Source organism: Pleurodeles waltl, chromosome 4_1 (genome assembly GCF_031143425.1).
Source record: "Pleurodeles waltl isolate 20211129_DDA chromosome 4_1, aPleWal1.hap1.20221129, whole genome shotgun sequence".
In the NCBI taxonomy this organism is placed as follows: Eukaryota; Metazoa; Chordata; class Amphibia; order Caudata; family Salamandridae; genus Pleurodeles; species Pleurodeles waltl.
In genome coordinates this window covers 389,275,957-389,294,898 of record NC_090442.1, presented here as the reverse complement: position 1 = coordinate 389,294,898, position 18,942 = coordinate 389,275,957, and the positions used below count along the sequence as shown (strand labels likewise).

General features: G+C 42.0%; 1 protein-coding gene across 2 annotated transcripts in view; it reads right to left on the bottom strand.

The window, feature by feature from the left end:
* The window catches only part of IRAG2 (inositol 1,4,5-triphosphate receptor associated 2), an 871,311-nt gene that overhangs the window by 351,358 nt on the left and 501,011 nt on the right, over positions 1 to 18,942 (bottom strand). For both annotated transcript variants that reach the window (XM_069228582.1, XM_069228581.1), the window contains exon 17: positions 3,437 to 3,600. In XM_069228582.1, the coding sequence (XP_069084683.1) occupies positions 3,437 to 3,600 (164 nt within the window). The remainder of the gene's footprint in view (positions 1 to 3,436; positions 3,601 to 18,942) is intronic.

The following is an 18,942-nucleotide window of genomic DNA, read 5'->3' as shown; positions in this document are numbered from 1 at the left end:
CTCCAAGGGCTAGCTTAGCTGGCCTCCTGTTCAGAGCCACTGGGACTTAACGGGCTCTTTCCATCTTGAACCGACACCGGAACCCACCCTGAGTGAGGCTTGCACCCCCAAGAGTTCTCCATCCACTCCTGGACCCTTGGTTGTGGTGCAAGGTGGCCAGATGGCCATTTTCTAAAACTGAGGACTTGCTATTTTGAACCTTAAACTAAAAAAAATCAGAACTCCAGTTTTATTAATTGGATTTTGACGGCTATGGTGTCAAACGATTTATTAATATTGTCTCTATTTGTCTAAATTGGTTTGGAATTTTTATTGTGTTGTGTTTTCACTATGTTGCTGTTTGTGTACTGCTTAAATACTTAACACACTGCCTCTAAGTTTAGCAGGACTGCTTTTTGTGCAAAGCTACCCAGGGTTAAGCACAGGTTGAATTAGTGACTTTTTGTGGTTCACCTTGCAAGGGATTGTGACTGCTGCTTGATCAGGGCTCACACCCCAGTCAATCAATAACCCAATTTCTCACAAATATGATTATTTGACCTTCCAAAACTAACTCATGCATATTTAAGGCTTACAGTGTTTTTAACTGCACAAAAACTCACAAGTCAATAAGAATCTGCTTTGGAATAGCCTCCCAAAGCAGGCATTCACTATGTTAGGTTTTACTGGTGCTGTCTGACTAAATAAGACTGAAATACAACACGAGACTAAGACAATGTGGTCAGTGGGCAATGAACATTTTTAACAGGAAAGACAGAAACCAGTCCATCAAGTGATCCTAAGAGTTTGTATATGTATGTGGGTGAATTAGTGTGTGAGTGACGTTCGTGAAAATTAGTGAAAGTTTGCTGATGGAGGAGGAACAGGGTAGACCATTTTCTTTTTCTCACTTGTACTTAATATCCACTGTAGCCAGTTAACACCTCCAACTCCTTTAGAGTTCCTTTGTTCGGATTATTATTGTGGTTTCTCGATTTTCTGATAAGGAACTTGCCTTTGTGTACAAATCTGGCCACCTGAGGGACAGGCACCGTCTATTGAGAACCACCCTAATTCTCCTGCTCAGGGGCATCCCACAGTAGACCTGCTTAGCAATTGTTGCTTTTTAACTTGATTTAAATACGTCAGATTCTATGCAGATAAAAATTACACAATTTCGTGTGACTTTCTAAAGACTTTGATAAAAATGCCCACACAAAGGAGCTATGCAGGGCAGATTTTGTCTGTTCTGTGACAAACACTGAACAGAATAGACATGCAGAGTCACTAGCTCCTTGCCTTCCATAGAGGATAATTTCTGGGATGGAGAAGCACAGGCTCCTTTACACAGAGAATATACCACTCATCTGAAGTCACAGGTCAATGTGAATAATGCAAGGATTTGGAAACAGTAGGAAGGAAGCAAAAGCATTGGTAACTCAACAATGCAGGCCCTGTCAGGAGCCTAGTGCCAATGGCATCAGAATGTCTAAAGCACTGTCAATGAATCCGTGCAATCAGGCCAAAAATCATGGCCAAAAATCACAACCCTTGAATCTGTCTTAATCGGCCACTTTAGATTGGGTTCTATTCTCACCCAGTGTCAGTATAAGGCAGAAGAGGCTTTCCACATTCCAAGCCTACCACAGTAAGTGGAAAGTATTACCATGTAAAAGTGTTTGTCAGTTAAAGACCATCATAATCAGCACCACATGAATTCGTCCTTATGGCATGTGTATCCCTTTGTGCGTCTGGATTTGGTCCACAAGGAAACGTTACCATTGTACAGTAAAATCACCTCAAAAGAAGAACACTGGCTTGGGTTTCACCTGCTCAGTACTTCAGAACCAGTTCTGCAGGAGGCACAACTAACTTTTTTGTCTGGGGTGAGCCCATTTAAACTTCTATTTTCTCTAAATGTGGTAACTAAGCAGTTTGGCCATTTGGAAGCATTTATCACTTTCATCTACAATATCAGTCATCATTTTCATTTCACTGGAAGGCACTTTCGCCTGTTGCTGCCAGATTTCATGGAAGCAGGGTTGTAACAGTCAGGACTGGAACCAGTTCGAATCTCAGCTTCCTTAGTCTTGATTCCATCTTTCTACTGCCTGGATTCTTAGTTAATGAGCCATTCTGTTCCTGGCTTCAGTTGTTCTCTGCTTGAGGTCTATGTCCCCACTTGTTTCCAAGCTTTCGCATACAGGCAATGCATGTTCACAGAAGCCATTGGTGAAAAACATGGGTCGCCAACCTTTTCTGTAGCAAGAGCTACTTCTGATCAGTGAAAATCATTGTGAGCTACTGAAGGATAAACAATTCACACTGTTACCAGACACCCCTACACCCAGCTTCCTTGACTTTAAGGCTAATGTCCATAGAGCATGGTATTTGGGGATGTATGGACACGTGTGCATATGAATAGGATATATGTGTATTGGTAACAGAGCCTGAGTCGTATGTACTTGTGGCACAGGACACGCCTATTGCCATATGTTGCACCATACATTTTCTGTGACAGACCCTAGGAGGCTGTTCAGAAGGCTCCTAGTGAGCTAGATATTAGTATTCATGGGGTGGGGATGTCAACACAGCACTTCATTAAAGCAGTAATAATCATAAATACAAAAAAGTTATACAAATGGAACAAAAGAGCCTGAAGGTTCTACTTTAGTAACACCACAAGCTATAAATGCAGGTAATAGGAATAGTTTAACTGTTTCAACGTTCAACTTTGTATGTAACTCCAGGGGCATCATAGGCAGATCATAGGATTAATATGTAGCAAAATGTAACAATCTCATTTTTCACAAGAAGCAGCCCTCAAGAACAGTTGGTAATACGTGGAAGACCATAATATTAGTTTAATTTCTATAGAAGTTAATGTATCATGCTTTTAATGAAGTGGAAATAAACACATCTAAAGGGTAGACCAACTTCAACGGGCAGAGAAAATAAACAGATTAATTTACAATTGCATCTTATGTCAAAGATACCATTCAACAGTGATTTGAATAGCCAGTACTTGCAACTTAGTTGACAATTTATATAAATGTCTCTTTACTGTTTATGATCTGTATGTATGTATCACATATCTATTATAAATAAAACATTGGATGTCCCTGCAGCAAGGCTTGCTGGCTCTATAAAAAAAAACACGAACAAAATACATAGAATGTGTGCAATTGTATTTTCCCTTCACGCTCACAATCCACATTTTAGCTATTCAAGATGGTTTATAACATTGAATAGATACTGTAAGGATGATGTGTTCCTCTTATGCTCCCCTTAAGTCCTTGTATTTATTGTGATTTTTGTTAGAATTTAGCACATACAAAGTGAAACTATTACACCACTGTTGGTAGTCATTTTGAAATCAAAAGAGTGATATTCAAAGGTCATCACTGTGTTTGTCTTATGACCATAGCAACTGATGATCCCTCTGTAGAAAAGGTACCTGGAAGAAAGTGCTTTCTTCAGATGTACATGCTCAGTCCTCAGCCTCCTTACATTTCCTGCCATTTTTGCAAACTCAGTGTCGAGGGAACCCTTGTGTTGTTCCAAAATCTTCAGCCTTTGAACCCACAGAACTCTCTTTACTTTAAGCTCTTGCTTGATTATCTGAAAAAAACAATAAAAAAATATAGTGATAATTAGTGTATAAATACAGGCCACGGCACTGCAACTCTCGGGGCTAACTTCGATCCTCTGTAGAGATACCTTGCTAAAAAGTAATTATGGGCAACAACAAATTTGATACTAAAGCATCACGATGATCAACAGGCCAAGCCAAACAGATGAAAAAACAGCAGTCTTCCATTGAACGTCATGCTCCTGCTCACACTAAACCTACTGACATTGCACAACAGATGTAGGACTTCTGTCTTCTTTTGCAAAACTGGTTTTAGCTGGCCATAGCGCTCTGCACACTTTACTCCTACTAACCAGTGGTAAAGTGCCTCTGCACTCCACTGTAAACTGATTTACCCCTAACTGATCCATTTAATTTGCCTGTACGTCCCAAGTATATAGTACTACCTTTACCCAGGGCCCGCAAATTAAATGCTATTAGTGGGCTGCAGCACTAATTGTGCTACCCATTAAAGTAACAATGTAAAACATGTCTACAGGCCTGCCACAGCAGCATGGGTGTGCAGTTTTATACTGCAATTTTCACATGGCAATTTAACCCCTTCACTGCAAGGCCTTTTCCCCCTCAGGTGCCAGGCCTTTTTTTGGCTATTTGGAGCAGTTTGCGCTTAGGTCCTCATAACGTTTTGTCCACATAAGCTACCCATGCCAAATTGGTGTCCTTTTTTTCCCAACATTCTAGGGATTCTAGAGGTACCCAGAGTTAGTGGGTTCTCCTGAATGAGACCAAGAAATACAGCTAAATGTTTTTTGGGAAATGGGAAAAAAGTACTGCAGAAGAAGGCTTATGTTTTTTCCCCTGAAAATGGCATAAACAAAGGGTTTGTGGTGCTAAAATCACCAGCTTCCCATCTTCCATGAGCAGGAAGACTTGAATCAGAAAACCCAATTTATCAACACAATGTTGGCATTTTACTGGTACATATCCCATTTTTACTATTGTTTGTGCTTTCAGCCTCCTTCCAGTTAGTGACAGAAATGGGTGTGAAACCAATGCTGGATCCCAGAAAGCTAAACATTTCTGAAAAGTAGACAAAATTCTGAATTTAGCAAGGAGCAATTTGTGTCGATCCTACAAGGTTTTCCTACAGAAAATAACAGCTGAAATAAATAAATATTGAAATTGAGGTGAAAAAAACTGCAATTATTCTCAACGTTCTAACTTTTTCCTGCAATGTCAGATTTTTTAAAGCAATATACCGTTACGTCTGCTGGACTCTTCTGGTTGCGGAGATATATAGGGTTTATAGGTTCATATATGTACCCAGAGCCAATAAATGAGCTGCACCTTGCAATGGGTTTTCATTCTATACCGGGTATACAGCAATTCATAGGTATAAAGAAAACCTTTGTATTTCCAAAATGGGCACAAGATAAGGTGTTGAGAAGCAGTGGTTATCTGCACATTTCTGAATTCCGGGGTGCCCATACTAGCATGTGAATTACAGGACATTTCTCAAATAGAGGCCGTTTTTACACAGTCTTACATTTGGAAGGAACAAATGTAGAGAAAGTCAAGGGGCAATAACACTTGTATTGCTATTCTGTGTTTCCCCAAGTCTCCCGATAAAAATGGTACCTCACTTGCATGGGTAGGACTAATGCTTGCGACAGGAAACACAACATGGACACAACACATTTTTACATTGAAAACTGACGTGTTTTTTGCAAAGTGCCTAGCTGTAGGTTTTGGCCTCTAGCTCAGCCAGCACCTAGGGAAACCTACTAAACCTGTGCATTTTTTAAAACTAAACACCTAGGGGAATCCAAGATGGGATGACTTGTGGGGCTCTCACCAGGTTCTGTTACCCAGAATCCTTTGCAAACCTCAACATTTGTCTAAAAAAAAAAACAACAACAAAAAAAAAAAAACACTTTTTCCTCACATTTCGGTGACAGTAAGTTCTGGAATCTGAGAGGAGACGCAAATTTCCTTCCACCCTGCGTTCCCCTAAGTCTCCCGATAAAAATGGTACCTCACTTGTGTGGGTAGGCCTAGCGCCCGTGACAGGAAATGCCCCAAAACACAACAAGGACACATCACATTTTCCCAAAGAAAACAGCTGTTTTTTGCAAAGTGCCAAGCTGTGGGGAACTTGCGTTTTTTGGTCCCTGGGCCCAGCAGCCATATAGGGAAACCTACAAAACCCAAACATTTCAGAAAACTAGACACCTCAGGGAATCCAGGGAGGTGTGACTTGCGTGGATCCCCCAATGTTTTCTTACTCAGATTCCTCAGCAAACCTCAAATTTTGCTAAAAATAAATAAATTAAAAAAACACATTTTACCCACATTTGTGTGTGGGATCACCACACCGAGACAAATTTCCTACCACCCAATGTTCCCCCCCCCGCAGTCTCCCGGTAAAAATAATACCTGACTTGTGTAGGTGGGCCAAGTGCCTGTGACAGGGAAGAGCCAAAAACATGTTGAAATTGAGGGGGAACCAAAGCGGGTCCAAAAGGGCAGTTTGAAGAAAAAAAAACCTTTTTTAGGCTGACAAGTGCAGCAGAATTTTGATAGATATAAATGCGACAATGCTAGGTGGTAGGAATTTTGTGGATTCCTGCAGATTCCAGGAGGTTCCATCAAAAATATGTGGAAAAAATGTGTGATTTCCAGCAAAGTTGGAGGTTTGCAGGGCATTGTGGGTAAGAAGATACTGCAGGGTGCATGCGAAGCACATCACCCTGGACTCACCCAGATGTTTAGTTTCCAGATGTGTCTAAGTCTTGTGGATTTTTCTACATGGCAGCATCCCAAAGTCCAAAAAGTGCAGCCCTCACCATTCCAAGTGGGACAATTTTGAGAGTTAGTCAAGCTATCATGGCCCAAATGTAAAATCAAAACCCAAAATAATCAAATGTGCTCTTGCTTGTCGTGGGATAAGATATTTTAGTGTGCAGGGGGGGAGCTGAATGACTGTTACCCCCTTCAGTTGGGGTGGTGGCATAACCATGCCAGAGAGGGCAGAAAAGGCCTAGTAAAGAAATTTGCCCCCCAGGGAGCGACCCTTGCCTAAGGGGTCGCTCCCCTTATCAATATAAATACAAATAAAAAAAATCCCTGGTGTCTAGTGAAGGCCTAATTAATATAGGCCGATATGCCCCAGGGTTGGGGGGGCAGAAAAGGCCTAAGAAAAAAAATGAATCCCCTTGCAGTGACCCTTGCCTAAGGGGGTCGCTCCCCTTATCAATATATTAAAAAAAACAAAAAACATCCCTGGTGTCAATGGCTTATAATATAGACCGATCTGCCCCCATGCCCCCCTTGGGGAGCGGCCCGTGCCCAAGGGGCCGCTCCCCTTATAAAAATGTCAACAAAAAAAAGAAAAAAAACCCTAGTGTCTAGTGGCTTCCTGGAGCACGGTCACTATGCTATGAATCAGGAACGCACAGAGACATGAAAAGGGAAGGAAAATCCTTTCCTTCCCTTTTCATGCCTCTCTGCCTCCCCTGCCACCCGTACAGAGGGGAAACTAATCAGTTTCTCCTCAGTTCGCGCTGGAAGCATTACTTCCACCGCAACGGTAGTTGACCTCTGATAAGGTCAGCGCGAGTTGGTCCGCCGACGTCATCAGATGTCACTGGGTGTTCAATTCATTGTAGGAGTAGCTAGAAAAATGGTTCAAGGACTCATGTTACTAGTAATTTAATATCCAACTTAATTGTAAAGTCTGATTTTATATTACTATTTTAAAAATCACACATTTACAAAGTTGTCATTTTCCTGCCTAAAGCCAAAAAGGGCCTTCCTGCCAGTGTTCAGTTTCACACGACTGCTGATGGCTTCCCTGTGGATTGCTCCCAGACAGCCCAAAAAGTGCTTGTGTTTTGGGAGGTATTTTTCTTCCCTGAGCAGGATAGCCCAGAGGTCTTCCTCCTTGAGTTCCTAGACAACTTGGCCCCATATCCAGTGGGAGGGGGACTCCCTTAGAACTGGTTTGCAGAGACCATAAGGGAGGGCTTGCCCATTATCATAGCCACACTGTTAAGTGGACACAGGGATCTCTGACCAGAGAAAACGGTTCTGCCTATTGGATTGGGGGAAAGAGGGGTACTGTGGGGAAAGTTTACAGCAAAACACATAGGAGTGCTGCTAAAGTAGGTAGTGTCATTCCTGGGCACTTTTACCCTATTGGTTAGGGAATGGCAAAGAGCTTACCCCACCCATAACAGACTGCCACTGTTCATGGATGTGGCATCACAAATACCCTTATCAGAACACTCCTGTACCTGTGAAGAATCAGGACTGTTCTGTCTGAAAAACTCTCAAGAAAGACTGGATAGGTTTACCTTACTCCCAAGAACGCCAGACGTAAGTCTATGCCTCAACTGGCTGACCACCTGTTTGAACTATAGGAATACAACAAGCTTCCAGAGGCCTCTCTCCTTGCAACTGCACAGCTGACTAGTTCTAGCAGGACTTGCTCTGGACCCTGCTGTTGGCCTTTGTTGGAGGGAGTCCTACCCTCCAAGTGGTGCCTCTAGGTCCTGGACTCTTGGCTGGTGTTCGAGTGACTTCTCCATACTGCAAGAGGTGGGACTTAGAAAGTTTGTAAAAAGTTTCTAACTGCTCTTCTGCAGTGCTCCATCGTTGAGCCCCACTATGAATCCAGCTTGCAGTTTGCCCTATCAATGACCATTTTTTTGCACGAAAGTTTTAAGTCAGAATGTAGACTTTCCACTTGGGTGAACTGGGTCCCTGTATCTAACTTGTGCTCATTTGTGGCCTGCCTTAACATTTGACTTTGACCAGGTCTAGAGATAAAAGATAACCACGTTTAGCGCTTTGAGCTTTTTGGTGCTATTTTCAATTCAAGCTTCAAACTCAGGTTCCACTTATCAGATCTGTGTCATTTTGAAGTAATTTCCTTTATTATAATCTCAATTTTTCTAAATTTGTTTGGTGATTTTTTGTGTGTTGCATTTGCACTTTATTACAGTTTTTGTACTGCATAAATACTTTACACATTGCCTCACAGTAAAGCCTGGCTGCTTTGCGCAAAGCTACTAGAGTGTTAAGCACATGTTCATTTACTGGCTTTTGTTGTTCACTCTGACAATGGTTGTAACTATAATGTGAGGTGGGTTCTAACCCCATCAACTATTACTCCAATTTCTTACAACCAGCATCTAGCATCTCAGAACTGTGTACCCCAATATTACCAATGAACTGAACTTCACAGCCCTCAACTACCAAAAACAACACATGTCAGTCAAGACACTAAGTAGATCCGACAATAATTTCTGCTTGGTCTTCCCGCAACAAAGCCCTAACAGTTCTAGCAGACACAGATGACTTAATCACCAATGTCAAAACATTGCTATAGAACTTCAACAACATTCTGCACATCAAACACCTAAAACCGGTCTGCAACATGGTGCAGTCAGGAGCTGATCAATAACATAGGTTTTGGGACAAAAACAGGCATGGAGATCCACAAAACAGCCAGCTTACCCTGTCTTTCTAAAGCAACTTGCCTCCCCCTAAATCTTGACTCCTTCCACCTACAGCTCATTAGAGAAGCCAAAAGCACCAGCCAAAATAATCCCCCCCCAAAAAAATAATCCAAAAGAAGTAAGGAACTCAGAGCATCAACACGGAACTCTTAGCATTATCAGTCACTGTTTGAGCCCTACAGCTGCACTGGTGGTCTATTGATAACAGCACTGCTTTCAGCAACTTTTAACTTGGGAAGGTTGACAAAATCAGTCAGCTGACCGATATCCGCAGCTCCCAAAGTCGCCACTTTATACTACAGATGACCTACATTCCCTCCCTCTCTCAGCAGAACTAACCACACTAATCAATTCTCTGAAAGAGGTCGCTTTTCAAAACAAGCACTGTCAAATATGGCTGCCTTGAATGCGCACTGGGCACAGACCTGCATCAGCCATTTTTTTAAATGAAATTTGAATGTATTTTGAAATATTTTACTATGATAATCACTCAGATGTACATATCAAGAGCAGACAACTCTTTAAGCATTTTGTAGCATTTTATGACACACTGTCCAAAGAAAGCAGCTGCAGACCTGTGTGTATCAGAGCAGCTTCTTAAAATGCATTTTATTTTAATCCCATTCAAAGATGGCCACTGTGGAGACACGGACATAGGTGGCAGCCACATGTGAATAGAATTTCTTAAAATTTGTCAAATGCCATTTGAAAATGCCCGCTGCTCATGCATAATTGAGAAGTCATCTAGGAAAAGTTAAAAAACAATTTAGATGGTCATATGCAGATAGAATAGTACAGAAAGCTCCAGGGGAATAGAGGGCTAAAGGACGCTGGTGGGGGTGGTAAAAAAAGGTGGGTTAAAGATACAAAGTGCACAATCAGTGAGTCAATTTTCAAACTATTCAAGTACAATTCCATTAATTAAAACCACAGAATTCTAGCTCACATCAGTAGGCTCCAATCGTAAGGTCTGATTCATTCACAAGAGAGCACTACTCTCGACCTGGGAAGCTACATCACCCATAAGGAAGTATGCCATATGAAAATATATCACAAATACAAAATCCCTAACCCTTATAAGCAAATACAATCAAATGTGTCAAATTATTCATAAGGAGCAGCAGATGTTCTTACAAGTTCTTACATTAAAACATCATAAAAATAATGGGAAAGGCATTGAAATGTGCAAGGTGATCTATTTCTGTCAGGGGTTAACCAATATCTTATTACACACATATGTTAGTTTCATGTGCTTATTGTAATTATTGCCTGTTTATATTTTGTATGGTGATGCTTTTAGAATTACTGTTGAATTTATACCTGCTTTCATGTAAAGACCGGTTGCACTGCGACACCAATAATACGTGGTTGAGATACATTGATATAACGCGGGTTCTTTAACCTTAGATAAACATTTAATCATTGCCAGATATAGAAAACTTTGAATTCAGGTAATTAATGCTAATTAATGCCTATTTATAGCGTAAAGGGTTGTACTGAATGCACCATAAGGCGGAAGTGAGATTAAACTACATAAATTGACCCATAAAAATAAAAATCTTTGAATCACTGTTTTATTTGCTTCAAAATGAACCAACATATAATTACTAGATTGATAACTTGCTTTTAAATGCTTGTCATTACTTCAGTATGTTACCACGTGTACATTGCGAACACACTGCTTTTCATAAGTGTGTGACTGAAAATTCAAAGAGTGACATGACCGCACTCCAGTAGAGCCATTAAATAATTGGTCAATTAACGTGACAAGATGCAAATGAAATTAAATCTGTCTGACAATTGTATAAGTGGTGAGAGAGCAGTCAGTGGAAACATGATAAAGAGGACTGGAGTGAGCCTTCAGTTTAGTCTGAGTGATTCTGGGTGACAGATCACAAGATGGGACCAGGAGGAGATGGCTAAAAAGATATCCATGATATACTATAGAATAGTCTAATAGCTTTGTTAAAATATTGCAGGATAGTAAAAGCACAGCTTGGAGTTTGACGCCCTACAGACACTGCCATCTCTCCAGCCTTCAGAAGACATTGTTCTTCCCAGTAATCAGACAGCAGTCACAGTCTGGAACCAGCAGAACAGCGGACTGCTACGGAGATTGCATATGCATGGACATAGTCCCGGCTGAAGCATGCTTCAGGCAAACCATCTAGGAGGCATTTCAGTGAAGAGAAGCAAATCCATTGTGGAAGAAAATCCCAGAGTGCCTGCTGTGACTTATGTCTCCACACCTCATTCACCTTACTGGGAAGGACCAGGTGCACCTATCTGTTCCTACCTAAAAAAGTAATGCAGGCAGTAGTTGCTAAAGCAACACTGGATGATGCCAGAGAGCATCGCAAAAAGGAAGCCTTGGGACATATGCAAACTGCTTGAGTGGAAGGGGGAAAATCCAGAGGAACATAACGGAGAATCCTATGGAACAGAACACCACATTAGACTAAAAAACAAGTCTCCCATCACAAAATAGCCGTAGTGACTTGCACAACAATGGTGCCCACTGACACTACAAAGTTTTCAAAGACATTGAGGCAATCGCGAATTCCTGTAGTTCCTATGTGTCTCTGACCTCAGAGTCCTGATAACGAAATGATGCCAAGATGTGTACAGCCGTCAACAATCTAAAAACCAAGCTAGTATTAGGCTAGTTGACAACCAAAATAAATTACACACACTCTTGCAGACAGCAACTTCTAAACTGTGCAGCTCCTTAGGATTTAATTGAAGTGCCTCCTCCCTTTCTTTCACAGCCTTTTCCACCAATGCCCCAAACTACTCTCCTGATTCCTCCTGCACTATGGAATTCACTGTCAACCTAAGTTCGTGTTTGAGTATAAACTCACTTCTTTTCAATGGAGGAGGATTAGGGATTCTTCGCACTGAGTAGAACAAGCCAGTTTCATCAGGTTAGCCTTTGGCCTGAGGTGCAATACTTGAACAATGACTGTGGCCAAAGATGCACACATTAACAGGGATGGGTTGCCTCTTCAGCCTCGGCATTCTGTGCACTGCTCTGCTGGAGAGAGAACATTGTGAGCCTGTTCCCAAGCTATACCAGAATGTCTCAATTCTACTTATGCTGGTGCCATGGAGCTCCAGTGAAGCGCAAAGCAAATTACACTTAGGCATAATTATCTCCCCTCCAAACGTGTAGAGCATTACAAATCCAAGTGGCCGGTTGGCAGTGTTCAGCTGTCAGTGTTCCATGTATAAACTGCTTCCCTTTGGATTATCCGGGGTTCACATTTAGTTAATGCTATGCACACCCGAAGGAGTAAAGACCATATCCCAGGATTGAGGAAACTGGAACCTGAAAGAAAAGGGTAGAATGTCCCTGGGAAAGGAACATGCCTTATTCAGCTTAGTAGCCCGTTTTACTATTGTGCTGCATTAAGATTGGTGGAACTGCGTTGGCTGGGACCAGAGGCCTGCAAGGGTGGCCAGTCTGACCTGAGAGACAGATCTCTGGCATGAGAGCCACTGAGACTCCACTTTGTAACTGCTGATGATAATCTCCCAAGCGATACTGATATTTCAGCATAATGGTTAACAAGCTTTTACATCGTGACTGCCCGCAAGACCCCCAACAAATTGATCACAGAAGTGAGGGGCCCTATGTTTACGCCTCATCACTGACTGTCACCATCCTCGAGTGTGGCTGAATCCTGGTCTGAAGACTGTGTGGTTCTACCTCATCGCTACCTGGAACATCACCTTTCCCTAACTGAAGTTGACTCTGGAGGGCGGTTGAAAGTGTCTCCCTCCAGCATGAGGGCCAGTGTGCCGCTCTAGTACCTTTCACTGAGCAGTGTCTGCAGGAGAAGGTCCAGAGTGCATCCACCTTCGCCACGTCTCCATTTCGACAGAAATGTAACTAGCCTGGCGGTGATGGTGGCAATTACTGGAGTTCTGAAACACAGATGCACACAATTTTATCTGCAACAACCAAAGGAACTGAAAATGATATTGAGCTGCCACTTAAGTCCGATATGGCGCTTTGGTTAGAGCCTTGCAGCTTCATTTGTACCACTAAAAGCTAATACGTTACAATACCTATTTACTAAAGGCTAGCAATAAGACCAACTGAACTTACTAAGCACACTTCGTAAGTGTAAAAGTTGCATCTCCTTCTCTTAAATACTTCAAGAAGGAAAGATTTCTCATGAGACGCACACCAGTTAAAATAGTTATTCAACCCCATCACAGGCGGTCAAGCTAGAGAATTCATGGAAAAAGTGGAATCGGCACAGGGGTCCGGCTTGGCTCTAAGAGCCGAACCAACCAACAAAGCCAAAGGGCTCCAGATGTAGACTTCGGTCGCGAGTCTTGCTCTAATAAGCTACTTCTGTCTTTTTCTCACAATCTCAAACATCATTCTCATATCTGTCTAAGATCTCTGATCCTCTTCTCTTTCTCTCACCAGATGATGCCAAAAAATACTGAGCTGCAACATAAGTGAGGAAATAGCCAATATGAAAGTTTCAAACAAGTAGCATAATTCATTCAACTATTTCATTCATTCTTGCAGGGAGTTCTCTAGGAAATGGAATACAAACCCTCACGGCTCAAACAGACATATCTTTAAAGCTTTGAGAGACAATCAATTAACAATAAAATTCCTCAGCACATGCACGTCAAAAGGTTTCCTCTCACTGTGCCCGAAGGGGAAAATAGAAAGCAATTCTGTTTTGAGTTGCTCTGAGCAGCACAGATGGAGCCCGCTGCTGGGGAGAGTGAGGAGCCACACACACAGACTATAGCAAGGTGACACTGGGAAGGCTTTCCTTCACACAGACGAGCCAATGGAGGCACTGTATTCTTGCAGTCTCACTATAGATAGCTGAAGCTGTCTGTGGCAGACAGCACTGTATGAAGACTCCCCCAGCTCCTGCTTAGATCGCTTTCCGGTCAATCTCAGTTCTTTGTTCTTTTATTACTGGGTTTCCTCCCTATCCTGTGTTTGACCGTCCCCTGAAGCACAGTACTTATTTTTGACTCGCCATGGTGTGTGGCCTTACACTGCTGATGTCACTTCTGGTATCAAAGAACTACATTTTGTGTTTTAAAAAAAAATATATAATGTTTTATTTAGCACTCCATGGGAGTACTTTCGCGCTAGCTGCCTTCATCGTTAATCGAATTCCCATACCCCCTGCTGACTTTGGAACTGGGGATCCAGGCTCAATGACAACCTCAGCTCAACATCCTCTGATTCTGGGACACTCACTTAAAAGCCAGTGCCATTTAAAAAAAAGTACTGTCATCTGGGTCTCATGTAAAGCGCTATAAGGCCCTTGGGCCAGTGTCTACAGTATACAATTGCAAAAAGAGAATAGGTTGCATCTTTGCTGCCATGATCTTGGCATAATACTCTGAGAGGATGAAATGAGAACCTCTGAAATGGATAATGGGATGCATTTCATCAGTTGCCTGTGGGGACGAGGACTTCAACCCCAGAGTGCCTTGCCTGTAGGGAACATCCACATTGCGCCAAGTGGGCGCTTCATAAGCCTTCTACTCTCCCGCGATGCAGGACGCATTTCAGGAGTTGCAAGTGGGGGCGATGACTTAAATCCCCAGAGTGCCTTGACTTCAGGGTGTGGAGAAGATCCACAGTACACCAGGTGGGCACTTTATGGCTTCTACTCTCCCTGTGGCATGGAACGCATTTCTGGAGTTGCTGGTGGGGGTGAGGACTTCAGCCCCCATAGTCCCTTAACTGCAGGTGGTGGGGAACATCAACAGCGCACCAGGTGAGTTCTTCATAAGGCTTTTATTCCTCCATGAGATGCAGTTCTGGAGTGCCTGGTGGGGCGAGGACTTCAACTCCAAGACTGCCTTACCTGAACATCCACAGCATGCCAGGTGAGTGCTTCATTAGGCTTCCACTCTCCCCCGGATGTGCCTGGGCAAAGATAAAACTAACAGCAGGGTCATCTGTGCCCGTCTGAGCCTGGAAGAGGCTGGGCCCACTCTTTTAGTTTCCTGTTTCAAGAGTGTTTTTTTCACCCTATTTGTGTAACTTCCTTGCTTCATACCATTCCACTATGGTGAAAATAAATCTTGCTCCATTTAAGTTTCAGGGTAAGCCTTGGTCTTCAATCACAAATTTTTTAAGTTAGTGCAATGGGAGTGCTCTATAAAGAGATCACCACAGTCTAAGAGACTGATGACCTGCCTTCATGCCTGGATAGACCATGAAAGTCATTTACCTTTAATTTCCTCACCCAGAATAGACAAGGGTACTATTGTGACAGATTTGGGGATGGGGGTCGATATGTCTGTACAGAAAAATTCTGATTTTATTATCCCGATTTCCACATCTGTATTGATATCCCATCCACCTCTTAAGATTATGAAAGTCCCTGGGCCCGCCTTGGAAATGTAAGGAACAAATGTACAGGAAGGGCTAGTAACTGTGGTCACATCTTGGAAGCCTATCACCAAAAGGGGCAACACTGCTAAATCCCCCGTAGTTAATATGAAGGATCTTTAATGTTTACTTAGCTCAGTCCAAGTCCTAGCCAATTCATCACTAGATTCTCTTTCTGCAAGATTTACATGCGTCACTAGTAGAAAAAACGATTGCTAGTTGTTTAGATATCTTGAAGTTTAAAGGCATTTCCAGCTCTCATCATAACTCGATCCTGACTGGTGTCCCACTACCTTCTGTCATACCCTCCTGCCCACTACTTTGCTCTGATAACCACCCAGCATTACCTAGCCTCGAGAATTATACTGTCCAACCGCTTGTTAATCCTAAAAAAAAATCTGACACCCTCATCCAATATGCAAATCGAAAAAAACTACCCTACCCTGGTAGAGACAATGCTGCACAGCAGTAGTCTATTAAATGCGAAGTCTCATCAAACTATCTCTTTTCCACTTGGTCATTTGTACCACACTCCGACTTTTAATGATTGGTTATGCTCTGCCCCAGGTCTTTTATAGACTCATGAACTTCACCCCACGGTTATTACTCAATCGTTTTGCACCTCTAGCTGAATTAGATGATTAGATTGCCTTAAAGATAGGCTAGAGAAGACTGACCCATTTGTTGACCTTATGGCCTTGACTACTCGGCCATTTCCACTCAGCTCTAAGGGTCACTCGGAAATGCCATGTTTTCATTTACCTCTCCCCCCGACTAGCGTGGTTAATTATGCTCCTTTAGCTCTAGTGTCTGAGGCTCAGAGGTGTCAACCACATTGTGTCAGACTTATCTTCTAAGGTGCTTCTTCCACTCTGGATTGATTTTATAAGTAAATTCCACATTCTATTCTTCTAAGAGACCTGGGCACCTAAGTCCATCCATATCAACGGTTTCAGGACCTTTTTCCTACCCACAGTCCCTTCTCAAGTTGGTAAAGCCAAGGGTGGGTTGTCTATTTTTATTTCAAATATTGTCATATGTTGCAATTAAATCAGAGATTAGCACTTCATAATATCAAATAACTGTTACTGAAATTTCTTATAAACTTAATTTTGAAATCGTTAACTTCTATAAAAATGCACCGCTGTCTGAAATACTCAAGGTGCTCTCAGCTTGACCATGACCTCAAAATCTTGAGCTGCTGTGAAGGGAAGGTGGTCTTTATACATTTATGTCATCTCTCACCTAAAAACGTTTGCGGCATGGAGGGTATACATGATACCGATCACACCCACTTTCTTCACAGTGATTACTGAGTAAAAATGAATGATCTAATGTCAAAGAATGCCCTTGTTTTTGCTAATGAATTATTTATCCCTCCTGTCTCATTCAATTACACATTTAACAGTAGTGCTCACAATATGGTTATTGATCATATTTGCTCTTCCTACAAACTTGGTATCATATAATTTTACTGTTGCATCAGAAAATAAATCATACCAAGTGTAGCATTGACAATATTGTCTTTGCCACCCGCAGTGGAGTTTCATTATGATGGTCTGTGGTCACCTGGATAACATTTTTTGAAAAACTGGTTCTTGATCACAAGGTGGCTTTTGATATCTTTTTAAATGATTCCTCTAAGGATGTTGATATCAAGGAACCTGTTCTTAATATATTCAGCAGGACTAAAGAATGACTAACCCAATCCTTGCCTCAGTCAGTCATAACAGTCCTAACAATCTAGTTTGGTTTGATCACAAATGCTCATAAGCTCCTTATGGCAACCCTTCATAAAACTCCGCATTGCATCCTGTGAGTGAGAATGCATAGGCGTGAGTACAGTTTAGCGTTGAAACAAAGGAAAAAAAGAACTAAAGAACACTGCCTGGGAACCTTTAATTGAAGCTGGTTTGACTCCGGACTGCTCAGCTTTTTGGTGCATTATTAATGGCCATTCCTAAGGGGTGATAGTCCCCCTAGAATAGAAGCTGCCACCAGTGGTCCACTTCTCCAAGATCTATTCTACCTCTAGTTAGGAGGTCCAGGGGTCTGATCTCACTACTGTAGAGGATTTACCATCTGACATCAGCAATTTATCTTTCTCCCTGGATGGAATTAATAGTGTGGCAAAGCTCCTGACAGCATTCCAACGCATCTCTTTAAAGCCAACATACCGTTCTGGGGCCCAATTTTGACCAGGGTGTTTAGGGCCTGTTGCCGCTCTGGTACTCTGAACACCTGGTCAGATTCCTTGCTAAGCATAGTGCCCACCTATAGGAAAGGGGACCATTCTAATCCATCTTACTTGCCCAATATCATTAATTTACTCCCTGGTGAAAATCATAAGTAGAATATTATTGAGTGGATTTCAAGAGTGGACTGAGAACAACAAAATCCTTTCTGAAATACAATACAGCTTCTACAGGGATATGGGGACAATCGAACAGGGATTAAATGTAAATGTACTATTTGGAAAATATACCCTAATTTAAAAAACATTTATTTTTGTCAATTGTTGACCTGTCAAGTGCTTTCAACTGTGTTCTGCATGGGAAACTGTGGAAAACATTGTCAGAGCTTGGGGTGGACCCCAGGATAATATCCTTCCTTAGAGAGATTTAATTGGGGGGCAGGGGGTACCCCTGACCACAGGTTGGGAACCACTGACCTAGAGAGAGGGGTTAGACAGGATTGAGTCCTTGCACCTTTTTTGATCACCCTGTAAATTAAAAGTTTGGGCTCGTCGAGATCTCACTCAGATTGGGTACAGATCCATTACCAGCCTGCTTTGCACTGACTGTGCCATACCTATGTCCTGTACTCCACTGGATTTGCAGCGGCTACTTACGTGTTTCGTCAATCATTTACTAGATCTGGGTTTGAATGACCTGTTGTGACTTCATGGTTGCCAATGTTAAATTAAACTTTAATCCCACTTTGTCCTACTTGGGAATTTTGTTTGAGGTACACGGCTCCTGGAAACAGGCTGTAAACAACAGGAAGCTGAATTTTAATTAATCCACTTTAGAGCTGGTAAAGTTTGCTACTAAACTTGGCAAAAGACCCTTCAGATTAATGTTAACCATGTACAAGGCTAAGTGTGTTTCGGCCGAAATGTGGGGCTATAGCAACATTAATCCGCTCCGGATTGTTCAGAATGTCTTTTTAAGGAACCTTCTTTCAGTCCCCAAGAGCTGTTCCTCTTTTGTAGGGCATACTGAACCAGAGGATTTGTTTTTTTTACTAATCTGATCAGAATTATGATGACACAAGATATGGACCTTTGAAGAAACAGTTTTAAATAGTAAAATTATTATTAATGATGGTTTTAAACTGTTTTTGATTGATCAAGTTCCTTGGCTCAAATTTACAGAATATACCTGCCTGGAAATAGGTCATGCCGATTGTTTCGACAACCCTGATACACTTCACCATATCAGGGGAAGAGAATTACA